The 12,959-nt window shown below is 38.0% G+C and overlaps 3 protein-coding genes across 3 annotated transcripts in view; 1 reads left to right on the top strand and 2 right to left on the bottom strand.

Annotated features, from left to right (window-relative positions):
- LOC126623233 (dirigent protein 22-like) overlaps window positions 1-9,305 on the bottom strand; it is a 37,514-nt gene extending 28,209 nt beyond the window's left edge. Inside the window, exon 1 of the mRNA XM_050292034.1 lies at window positions 9,296-9,305. The gene's annotated coding sequence lies outside the window, so the exon portion shown is untranslated. The remainder of the gene's footprint in view (window positions 1-9,295) is intronic.
- LOC126623234 (dirigent protein 23-like) lies at window positions 77-1,045 on the bottom strand. Its single transcript, XM_050292037.1, has one exon. It carries the CDS (start codon window positions 949-951, stop codon window positions 373-375), a length of 579 nt encoding a protein of 192 aa, XP_050147994.1. The 5' UTR covers window positions 952-1,045; the 3' UTR covers window positions 77-372.
- Window positions 9,306-11,198: 1,893 nt separating the features above from the next.
- Window positions 11,199-12,959, top strand: LOC126622671 (secreted RxLR effector protein 161-like). The gene is made up of 2 exons (XM_050291421.1): window positions 11,199-11,282; window positions 12,558-12,959. Exons 1-2 carry the CDS (start codon window positions 11,199-11,201, stop codon window positions 12,957-12,959), a joined length of 486 nt encoding a protein of 161 aa, XP_050147378.1.

Genomic DNA, 12,959 nt, shown 5'->3' with positions numbered 1-12,959 from the left:
GTGCCAATTTTGCAATCTAGAATTTAGGCTACCAACCCAAATAAAATGGCATCAAACTAGGGAGACAGAAAAAACATTATTTGAGATAATTACTCTTATTATGTCTAATACACAACATACATAATAAAATCAGTAAACCGATCACCTAAAACCAAATGGTAACGAGGAGAAACCAAGATCTCGTAAGATGCACTAGAACTCCAAGAACATACCACGCTCAACAATCAAGCGAACCAGAAACTAGGAATTCAAAGTTTAATTGAACCAACAAAGAAAAGCAAACTATATATGATATATATATATATATATATATATATATATATATATATATATATATATGAAAGATCTCGTAAGTGTACTAGCTAGCTAGCTCTAGTGAATTAGAGTGACATTGTATCCAACAATTGCATCACCCATAGTATTAAACCAATGCGTCTTGGCAATCGCATAACCCCTCGCCAACCGGAAAACGCCGGTTCCGGCCACTACCGGCATCTCCCGAACCGGATTCATAGCCGAGTTCTTACCAAAAATACTGATCGAGCTCCCATTGTACATGCCATCACAGAACGCGAAGCACATGGCCATAGTAAGCCCAAACTCTTGCTGCCCGGATGACCCGTACATCCCCTGCGCCCGGCCCACGAGCTTGGACTTCGGGTCAGGCGTTTCGGTTAGCGGGTCGTCTGCCATGAGCAGAGCTCCGAAAAGGGTGAGGGACTTCTCGGTCTCTGGGGCTTGCGCTACACGGACGGCACTTGGGTTCTTCCCACTGACTGTGTCGTGGAAGTAGAATTGGAGGTTGGTCACTGTCTCCGACGTCGTTTTCTTCCTTGTCTTGAGCTTCTTGGCCCACTTGGGTTGTGTGGAGCTGCTCTGAGCTCCTTCGGTGGTTTCAGCTACGACGGCCATGATGAGCATGAGCATCACAGTCACGGCTGCGTTTGCCATTTTTTGTTTTCTAGGGAAGAAGAAGTCGATGTCTAATTGAGGAGGTTGTTGGGTATGTGTGGGATATCTTTGGGTTTGCAAAAGGTTAAATAATGCGAGAGGACTCAAGGGCAGGTAAGCTACCACATGAAGTCTTAAGGAGATATTAAGTGGGGCCCAGGAAAAAAGAGAGTTTACAATATCTTCTGGACACCGAGTTGTATGTCATGTTATTATGTAAGTAAAAGAAAATTATTTTTTTTTTCAAATGCTCTTCCATTTATATAAAGATATATAACTTATGTTTTATATACAAGATACATTGAAAAATCTTTAAAAAAAAATTGACACTGGTTGGTTATTACTACTCATTACAATTCAATAATATAATATTATGTAAATATACTTTACATTATTGTATTATCAAATAAAAACGCTACGAAACGATAAAATTCCTTTTGCACAAATTGCTCTCCTAACCTACTGTTTGAGGTGCAAGTTCTTTTTTCATTGGTTTTTTTTGTTCATAAGGTACAAGTTCTTCATGATGGGGCCAACTAGTTATCAAGTGGGCCACTTTCTTTGACCAGTTAGTGTGTCTGAGATTTCCACCGAAACAAAGAAAGTCAAAATCACAATCTGGTACGGTAGGACTTGGACCTTATAATTTGGACAGATTTTGTAATTTCATCGGCGACGATTATAAATATTAAGGAAAACTAATAAAAAAGGTTTGAAAACTTTGAGTTTTAATGATAATGACAAAATAAAGGGTAAAATGAATAGTACCAGGATTGACTCTTTAGTGTAAAAATGTGGTTTTTCGTTAAAGTGAACAATACCAGGTACTTTTCGTTAAAGTTCCCTAAATATTAAGCTAGGTTGCAATTTCAAATCCTAAAGCTGGCCATTTTATGTGTTATCAAGAATAACAAATACGAATAAAAGTAATTAACAACATTTATTCTTTTCATCCATGATCTGAAATATGATTTTTCTTCTTCTCCACTCAATAAGGCGGTTTGATGGTATTTCTTTTTATTTGTAAGTGAGATGTTTTAAGTTCGAATCTCGTAGATGACGAATTAACTACTAAATTAGGTATTGCCCATTGTGTGACTTGATCAAACTTGCCATTTTCTTAATATAAAACATATCATTATACTCAAAAATAAAAAATACCATTTGCATAAAAAATAAAAAAAAAAGGTAGCAGAATAGTCAACTAGATACAATAACTTGAAATTACTCACTGAATTCAATAATTTGAAACTACTCCTTATTGAATCTCTCCAAAAAAACATGAAAAAAGTAATCATTTTAAGAGGGAGTTTGGGTGGAAAGACTAAATCAAAAAGGGGGAAATATTGAAATTCAAGGACTGCACACACGAATTACTAAAGGAGCAAAAAAAAAAAAAAAAAAAGGCCAGCATAAAAGTCGTATCAAATTAAACATAAATTAATTAACTTTGCCATCCAAAACAGAAAGGTAACTTATACCTTCTTCGGAAAAACACCAAAAACAAATTAAACTGAAGTCTTGAAATTGCATTGGTCACCATTACCCACCGAACCCTCTCCATTCCACTAATTCATGATTGCTGCATGGACCAAAAAGCTTGGTTGGCCTCCTGATTGTTGCCGACCCAAACAAAGGATCCGGGATTCAATGGGATGCTATATATGCTTGTTTACCTAACTAGGATAATCGGGAAAAAGAAAGACATATAATCAGAACGCATGCACCCATATATATTTACCAGAATATATATGCTGAAAATGAAGTTTCACTACTAACATAACAAAACATTATTGACGTTCCAAAAATGACAAGAAAATATTTATTTTTATCGAATATTATGTAAAATTCGATAAAAAAAATAGATGCTATGTCTGTTAAGAGAAGCGATAGGAATGTTATCGTCACAAAAAAGCTTTCCATGTCGGATAGTACTCTTAATCTGCCAAGAAAAAGGAAACTACATTAAATTAAAATAAGAGCAATTAGAAGACATTTAGTGTCGGCCGAAATGACAGTAATGGCTGAGCAATCCCGTCTAATGCAGGTGACATTAATGGCTAAGTAATCCCGCCCATACAGAGACAATCATGTCGTCCATAGCCAATATAAAAAGGATTTGGATTGTCTGCCCTCCTAGGTGTGGTGCCCTTCCATGCCCTCCTATTTTGTGCGGTCACGGTTAAGTCACGTCAATATTTTATATTTTTATTATTTTTTATCTTATTATCTTATTAAAAAATTAATATAAAATATTGACGTGGCTTAACCGTGACCGCACAAAATAGAAGGGCATGGAAGGGCACCATAACTAAGAGGGCAGACAATCCAAGTCCATATAAAAAACTGTCATATATACTGCCACAAATCACTTAATAATAAAAAATAAATATAAAAACTAAAATTATGTTTTGAATAAAAATAAAAAACCAAAACTAATAATTATCCACCATAACAAACATAATATCTGCCAATGTAAAATAATAGCCGTTATATATATACATCAATTTAAAATGAACACTACATAAAATAAATGTCATCTACATCCGTCATATATATACATCAATTACTAATTTGACTCATTTAGTAATCCGTAATTAGATTGAGGAGGAAACAAAATTAAATTCTCTTTAAAGTTGTTTACTACACTATTTAGAATCGGAGTAGAAATAATGTTACTTACTAGTTGCTTGAATCAAAATTAAAACTAACTTTATTACTAAACTGCTCTCGTTTAAAATAAATAATTTTTCATGCTAATTAATGAAGTTTAATTTTATATAATAAAATGTGTCTATAAAAAAGAGTTCAAGAAGGTTCCCTAGCTATAATAAAACTCAACCCCTTCCTCCCGATCTCTCTCCCAGCCTCTCATCCCATCCATTTGCTCAATTTTCTATTTCTCCAACCTCCACAGCTCTCCCACACGTCTCCCCCTTTCGTCCTCATGCTTTTACAGTAAAACCTCAATACTAATTTTATTCATGGAGGTAGATAATTGGCCCACAATGTATAAGGACAATGCTTATAATAGAATAACATTCTTAAATTCTTAAAAATTTCAGTCCTAACTTGGGAACGGTTATATATTGGTTTTTCTTGGTCCCATCTTAAGAAAACACGTCTTTAAATAATTATAATTGTCAATGAGTACAAAAATATGTAAGCAAAAAATATTTATCGCCCAAAGAACCCTATTTAGAAAATACTACATTCATTAAGGATAGATAAGTAAATAAATAATATTTCAGTTATGTATTGGAATAAACTCTATATTGTAATAAGTTATAATTTTTCTTGGTTCCATTATAAGAAAACATGCCTCCACATAGTTATAATTGTCAATGAGTACAAAAATATGCAAGAAATAAAATACTTAACGCCCAATTAATCTTATTTAGGAAATGCAACATTCATTAAGGATATGTAAGTCAATTAATAATATCCTTTAACTACATCTCTATTAAGTACTAACCTCCCTCAAGTAATAAAATTGGTTTGATCCCAACTATATAACTTTAGAGAGATATTAGTGTATATAATGGTGACGGGTCATTTAATTTGAGTGTGGATAAAGTTGCTTTTCACTTGCTACTTCCACTTTGCTAAAATCGTATATTGGTTCTTGTTGCAGTCATATTTAGAACATGAATGTGATTGTGTAAATTCTAGTAGATATGAGAATGTATCTTATATTCCTATTAAGAGTTGATTGTCTATTAAATGTTGTAATCCTGAAGGAAAAGGTTTTTACCTATCCTACTACTATAAATAAAGGCACAATGGGGTGAATCAAACACACCTCACAATTAAATCAATCTCTCTTCTCTCTAAGTGTAGCCGGCCCCCTCTCTCTCTAAACCCTAGATCATTCAATCAAATAGGCCTATAACACGTTATCAGCATGCTCTTGCCAGATGCTGAGGAATTGATGTATCGTAGGAGGAGGCGATCTTCCACAAAAATTCAAAGGCTTATTCGTTTTCTGCTAATCAGGTACACTTAAAATAAAAGAAGATATTTGAAAAGTCCACGAAGCATGAAAACATTCTCCATGATGCATGAACCTCTCTATGTTTATATTTTCCTTACGATATATATATTGTATATGTTCATATATTTGTCAATATATATATTTGTTTTATGCATCGCACAATTAAATTGTTATGTGGAATATGTGAGTCAATGTATAAAATTAAATTAGAAGCATATTTAAGGTTTCTTAATGTCACAGCCCGTCCCAAATTATTACTATCGATGATGTGAAAAGACAAAATTGCCCTTGGACGTTTTGTGTGGTGGTGTGGTTTAAGTTTGGAAGTGGACTAATGCATTAAGCCCCTAATAATTTGGAACCAATTAGGACTCAAAGTTGTTGTGGTTTGTAGTGGATTAGAAGTCAACAATTTTGGACCACACACACACTCCAACCTTTTCTCTCTCCTTCCCGTGTACTCTCTCATTCCTCTCGGAATTCCTCCATTGTCCGTACAATTGTACGGACAATCCCTCAAACCACATCAAAACCTCACAGATCAAACCATCTAAGATCATCACTTTGTCCCTTGCGTTCTCTTGAGTCGGGAGATACCTTTGTTCTCAAGAAAGGATGTCGGGAACCCTGAGTTTTCATAAGCTCCGGCAAGGTAAATAGTGACTCGATCATGATTGTGGGTGATCTAGGAAGTTCGAGGACTCAAAAAGGTATTATCCTAACTCCCTTGACATTTTGGAGTAGTTTTGAAATAGTTTTAACGTCGGGATTGTGAAAAACCAAAGAACCCGATTTAGAGCACTGTTCACATGGTCGTAGTTATGGATGTTTCAGGTGATTTGAAGCTTATAGGAAGCTTTAAAACATCCTCACGAAGCTCGGAGAAGAAAAATGAAGTGATTTAGACGTCAGAAAGTTGAGTTTCGATGAGTTGCAGGTTTAGCCGGATTATCGAGGAATTTTCTGACAAGTTCCGTGGGTTTTAAGGCTTTTGAAAGGTATGGTTATATTCTACACGTACTAATCTTTAAATTGGTTTAAGTTTCATGCAATTTGGTTGAGAAACAAATGAGAAATGAAGGTTTGAAAATTTTGCAGTTTCCGATGATGACGACGATCGCCGGAATTCGAATGTAGAGGATGACGGAATATTCCTAATGGGGTTAGGGGATTCTGTTAGGGTCACTGCGCATGGCCACACGTGTTGCTGTGCCTTTGTCGATTCGTGGGACTTCGAAATTTTTTCTAAAAATATGGGGATGTTCGTGAGGTTGTGTAGATCACGTTGGTATATTCAAACATCCCATTTGAGCAATGTATGAGAAGTTATTAGCTAGTATTGGTTATGTGCTTTAAATTAACGTTTATTCAGTTATTTCGCGTATAGGTGAGACTTATCCCGAGGGCGAGTGCAGTCAAGGGCGACTTGGGGGCTACGACCCTTCGACATACCAGTGAATGGGCTTTTGGTTTTCAGTATATACTTATATACTTGATATTTTCCCAAAAAATGCGTTTAAATGAAAGTATGCTTTGAAATGCCATGCATATATGCATAATATATAATTGTGGTGTTGTGGACGCTCAGGTAACCCCAGGTGAGTTTATGAATTGTGAATGTGATTAACGTTTGTGATTAATTGAGAAGCATATAGCTCATAAACATGCACCCCAGTGTTAGTGATTAGCCAGAGATATGGCACATGCCTGAATATAATGTCACATCCCGCTCCATATGCTCACATTGGATCCAATTTAGGTGCACAATCTTGTCATACAGACCATCATAGGTGGTTCTGAATCGTAGGTAACTAGAGATTTATCACACAGCTATCATGAAAGTGTCGTATTGAGCATAATTATATTACACCCAGTCTTGTCGTATAGACCCTTTTAGTGGTTCCGACTTGTGTGCAGTGTAGTGCCGTATAGGTCATTGTAGTGACACCAGCTAGATTGACTAATGAGCTACGAATTCAGCCGTACATACTTCTACAAGGGTTCCGGCTAATATGTTATTTTCTGTGAAATTATTCTCACCTGAGTTACTTATTTTGTTTTTATCTTGGCATGACATACTTATGATTATGAATATATGAAGCATGAATTGACATATATATATATATATATATATACATATTTATGTTTATATTCTATTTATGGGAAAATTAGACATGTTTTACGGCGAAGGGTTAGAACTTTTGAGAAATGAAATGATTTTGAAAACATTTGTTTTTGCCCACTCACGTTTTCTGTTTTGCGCCCCTCCAGGTTTTATGTAAGTTTGTTGTTGGTGGCATTGAGGTTCTCGGCGGTTCTGACAGAATAAATTAGTTGTAGGACATCTTCTGGTGCTGTATAATTAGTATTTGTCCTATTGGACTGCACCTAGACTTTCTATGCTCTGATTAGGAGTATTTACACTTGTATCTCACTCCTAGCACTTCCTATTTATTAGTGCACATTAGTAGTTTTTGGTTTTTATTTATTCGTATATTTCTTATCTTAATTGCTTCCGCACTATGCACATGGCTACGTCACCCTCACGTGACGGCCAGCATGCCTCGATCTCGTCGGGATGTGTCACTTAAAACCTAGGGGATTTTCGAAAAAAAAAAAAAGGAATTGGACATGGTGCGGCACATCCACCACACCATCACTGTGGAAGCAACAACCAGGCCTCGGCCTGAAATTAACCTCGGCAGGGCTTGAAGCCCTGAACCCAATCGTTGCCTTGACCTGTAGCTATCCAATCCAGCCCAGTTGGCTGGGATTTTTCCCACGGCCCGCACCAACCACCCCACAAGGTTGGGCTTAGCCTTCGCGCGCCCAAACCCACAGGCTAGCTTTCTCTGGACCTAACCCGTGCCCTCTATCGGCCCAGACATGAAACCCAGCTGCGGCTGGGGTTTCTCCCACCCCCCGTGGCCTACAGTCCACTCCCGAGGTCCTTTCAGTGCCCTGCCCATTACTCAAGGCACCCAACCCGAGCCTAATTATTTTTGGGGCAATGTTTTCGACCCGATAATATTATTTAATATTATTTAGCTTCTACAATCGACCATGTATGGCTCGATTTATTGAATTAATTAAAAATGATCTGCAATCCATTAATCTGATAATGAATCCAAAATTATTGACCTGAATATCACTTTTGGACATTAACGATTTAATAATTTATTCTTTATACTTTGAATTGTAACATACTTTCGTAGTAGCGAAGCTCTCACACTTGAGTTCGCGAAGAACCTCAAATCCATTATATTTAAATTAGTATATTGCATTCTATGTTTCTTGCAGGAACCTCTCATTATGAACTAATTGTTCATAAAACTGAATTGAACCTGTAGTTTCAAATTTAGTGCATTTGAAACCCAAAGTTTTCATTCAAAACATACCACATGAAACCTGTACTTTTATGCATAAATTAAACCAATACATGTCTATAGAATCTGTATGTTCTACGATATATGTCTATGGCTTACCATATGACTAATCACATTTTTTCCCTTCATTTTAAGGACATGTTGAACTTGAACAAGCTCGATTTCTCTGATATAGAAGTCTCTGGAAGAAACTATCTGAAGTGGGTTCAAGACGTGAAGCTCTATCTAACTGTAAAGGGCATTAGAGCCACCATCGAGACACCTATCGCCGACAAACCTATTGATGAAACTCAGAAGGCTATTGCAATGATCTTCATTCGAAGACACATCCATGATGCACTGCAGACTGGGTATCTTGTTGAGGAGGACCCACGCACATTCTGGCTTGCTCTAGCTGACCGTTTTGATCATCAGAAAGACATATACTTGCCTGAAGCAAGACACAACTGGTAGCATCTTCGCTTCCAGGACTTTAAGTCCGTGAATGAATACAACTCTGAAGTTTGTAGAATCCGTTCACTATTGAAATTCTGCAAAGTGGAACTAACCGAATCAGATCCGCTGGAGAAGACCTATTCAACTTTCCATGCCACCAATATTGTCATGCAGCAACAATATAGGGCACATAAATTCACCAAGTTTTTTTATATGATCTCTGTTTTACTTCTTGCTGAAAAGCAGAACCAGCTTTTGATGAAGAATTATCAAGCTCGACCAACTGGCTCAAACGTCGCACCTGAAGCATGCAACCCATTTTAGCAGCCATAAACGACAAAAGCATCGTCATGGCCGTGGTAATAGGCAGCAAACCCAACCATGGGCCCAAGGTCAACAGAGTGCCGCACCAAAAGGAAGAAATGTGACCCAGCAACGTCTATCACTCACCTCTAAGGCCTCAAACTTCAAGAACAAAGGCAAAGATCCCGTTCAGCCTGATTCTACTAAACTGGACATATGCTATCACTTTGGATCAATGGATCATTGGTCACGTGTATGCCGAGCTTCCCCTGAGGCTATTGCCAAGTATCATTCTCGTTGTGAGTCTAACTTTGCACATGTGGATCATTCGGAAGATGCAACTATATCAATGGAGATATCGGATTTTCAGAAGACGTCAGCACCTATGGATGAATAAATTAGCCATGTTTTTAGGGTGTTTACCCCTAGTGGCCGAACCCACTAGAAATGGCCAGCCCCTACCCCCTATTTTCTAAATTTATGGTTTAATTTTGAACAATTTTTCTCAATATTTGGAAAATTTTGTTTGGTTTTTGTTTGTTTTGAATTATGGATGGTTATTTAAATGGATATTATTTTCTCGAATTACTTAATTACATGAATGGAATTATATTTTGTACATGTGACCAATTCAATCAATTTATTTCTAGGTATGTCTAGTAGGGAAGTTAGTTGTATGGCAGATAGTGCAAGCACGCACACCATCTTGTGTGAACGACACTATTTTACTAAATACCCAAGAAAGGCACGTATCATGTTGTCTAATGGTACAATTTTGACCATTAAGGAGGCATTCTATTCTCCACGTTTCGGAAGAACGTTGATGAATTTTAGAGATATTCGAGATAATCAATATCATATTGAAACCACTGAAGATAATTGTTCTGGATTTCTTTGTATCACTTCATATGAATATGGCCAAAAGCATATTCACGAGAAGTTGGAATGTTTGCTAAGTAGGTTGTACATCATAACCATTCACGGCATAGAAGCCCACAGTGTGGCCGACCCTATGCCTGAGTTCCAGGACACTTTGTTGCTTTGGCATGACCGTTTAGGACATCCTGGACGTGATGATGCGCTATATCCTCAAATCTTCACGGGGCATAAGTTACATCCCTATATCGGAGTTCCGCCATGCAAAGCGTGTTCTTTAAGGAAGTAGAATACTCAACCCTCCCATACAAAGATTATTCACAACCCCCCTAAATTTCTTCAGAGGATTCAAGGGAACATTTGTGGACGTATCTAACCAACCTGCGAACCATTTAGATACTTTATGGTGTTGGTTGATGCATCGACACAATGGTCACATGTTTGCCTATTGTCCATATGTAACGCCGTGTTTGCTAAACTCTTAGCTCAAATCATTAAGCTAAGGGCTCACCACCCTGATTATCTGATTAAGTTGATTCGATTGGATAACGCTGGAGAGTTTACATCACAGACTTTTGACGATTATTGCATGTCAGTACGGATTGATGTGAAACATCATGTACCCTATGTTCACACCCAAAATGGCTTGGTAGAAGCTTTCATAAAGCGCCTTTAATTGATCGCTCAGACTTTGGTTATGAGAACCAAATTGCCGGTATCTGCCTGGGGTTATACAATATTGCATGCAGCTATGTTGGTCCTTTTGAGGCCCACCGTTACTCAACCACATTCACCGTTACAGTTGGTCATTGGATACGAGCCTGACGTCTCGCATTTAAGGGTGTTTGGGTGCACCATTTATGTGCCAATAACGTCGCCGCTACGTACCAAAATGGGTCCTCAGAGAAAAATGGGAATCTATGTCGGTTATGATTCGCCATCAATTGTTCGATACTTAAAACCCTTGACAGAAGATCTCTTTACCACACGTTTTACGGATTGTCACTTTGATAAGACAGTTTTCTCATCAATAGGGGGAGATAAGCATACTAATGTTCCCGTAGAACACAGCGAATTGTCATGGTATGCTCCTACTATGTTTCATTTAGATCCCTGCACTGCCCAGTCTAAAACTGAGGTGCGACAAATTATAAATTTTTAGAGCATTGCTTAAAGCATGTCAGATGCTTTTAATGATCTAGCAAAGGTGACAAGATCACATATACCTACTGCAAACACACCTACAAGGATAGATGTACCCCGCTTACGTCAACAACCCGCCTGGGAAAGCCGGACCGTCCCCGAAGGTGGGGAGGCCGCACCCTCCACGCGGCAAGGTACATTGGTGGCTAGCCAATCATCTACTCCGACCCTAAAGCATGGCAGACCCTTTGGTTCAAAGGATTCACAACCCCGAAAGAGGAAAATAGCATTAACTAATGACCCTAGTTTGAATCCGACCATCGCTCACTCATCCGTTCCAACATATGAGGATATTCTAGATTACGGTGATGCTTCAGACGAAACATGTCGGCCTTCCGAGAATCGCTAGATTTCGGTCCACTACGCAGTACTGGATGAGGTTTGAAATATGAATGAGATGATCGTCGACGATGCATTCGCGTACTCAGTAGCTATTAACATCATTCTAAGCGATGACATCGAACCACGTTTCGTCAATGAATGTCGACATAGAACCGATTGGTCAAACTGGAAACAAGCAATCCAGGTCGAACTCGATTCGCTCGCGAAACGTAAAGTGTTTGGACCTATTGTTCCTACACCACAACGCATGAAGCCTATTGGCTACAAGTGGATTTTCATGAGGAAGCATAATGAGAAGAATGAAATAATGTGATACAAAGCACGCCTTGTAGCGCAAGGCTTGTCTCAGCATCCTGGGATTGATTACGAGGAGACGTATTCCCTCATAATGGACGTTATAACGTTCCGCTACCTAATCAGTGGTAGTTTCTGAAAAACTGAATATGCAACTTATGGACGTGGTAACATTGTATCTTTATGGGGATCTAGATACAGAAATTTACATGAAAGTTCCAGAAGGACTTCTATTGATTGGTTCAAATAGTTCTAGACCATAAAACACTCTCTCAATTAGGTTGAGGATGTCACTCTACGGGTTGAAACAATTTGGGCGGATGTGGTATAACCGTCTAAGTGAATATTTGACAAGTTAGGGTTATGTGAACAACAAATTATGCCCATGTGTTTTCATAAAGAAGTCACATTCTAGATTTGCAATCGTTGCAATTTATGTCAATGATATGAACCTCATTGGGACTCCTGCATAGCTTGAGGAAATTGTTGCACACTTGAAATCAGAATTTGAGATGAAGGATCTTGGGAAAACTCGATATTGTCTCGGCCTGAAGATCGAGCATTGTTCTGATCTAGTACATCAATCAAATTACACCCAAAAGGTGTTGAGTCATTTTAATGAGGATAAAGCGAAGCCTTCGAGTACACCCATGGTTGTTAGGACTCTAAATTCTAAACGAGATCCCTTCCGTCCAAAGGAGGATGAGGAAGAGATTTTGGAACCCGAAGTTCCTTATCTAAGTGTAATTGAGACTTTATTGTACTTGGCTCAGTGTACTAAACCCGACATCTCATTCATTGTTAATATTTTGGCAAGATACAGCAATGCACCCATAAACAGGCATTGGAATGGTGTTAAAGACATTTTCCACTACCTCAAAGGTACAACGGATTTGGGCTTGTTCTATACCCGCGAATCTCCAAATGTTGCCACCCCTTATAGTCCTCAGATTGATTCTTGCCTTATTGGTTACGCAAATGCTGGATATATGTCTTACCCACATATGTCACGTTCTGAAACGAGCTATGTCTTTACTGTTGGAGACACCACTATATCTTGGAGGTTTACCAAGAAAACGCTAGTTGCGACTTCGTCTAACCATGCTAAGATTCTCGCCCTGCATGAAGCATCGCGTGGATGCTTCTGGTTGAAAGAAGTTATAAGACATATTTGA

Source organism: Malus sylvestris, chromosome 5, assembly GCF_916048215.2.
Source record: "Malus sylvestris chromosome 5, drMalSylv7.2, whole genome shotgun sequence".
In the NCBI taxonomy this organism is placed as follows: domain Eukaryota; kingdom Viridiplantae; phylum Streptophyta; class Magnoliopsida; order Rosales; family Rosaceae; genus Malus; species Malus sylvestris.
This window is presented reverse-complemented; position numbering and strand designations above follow the sequence as displayed.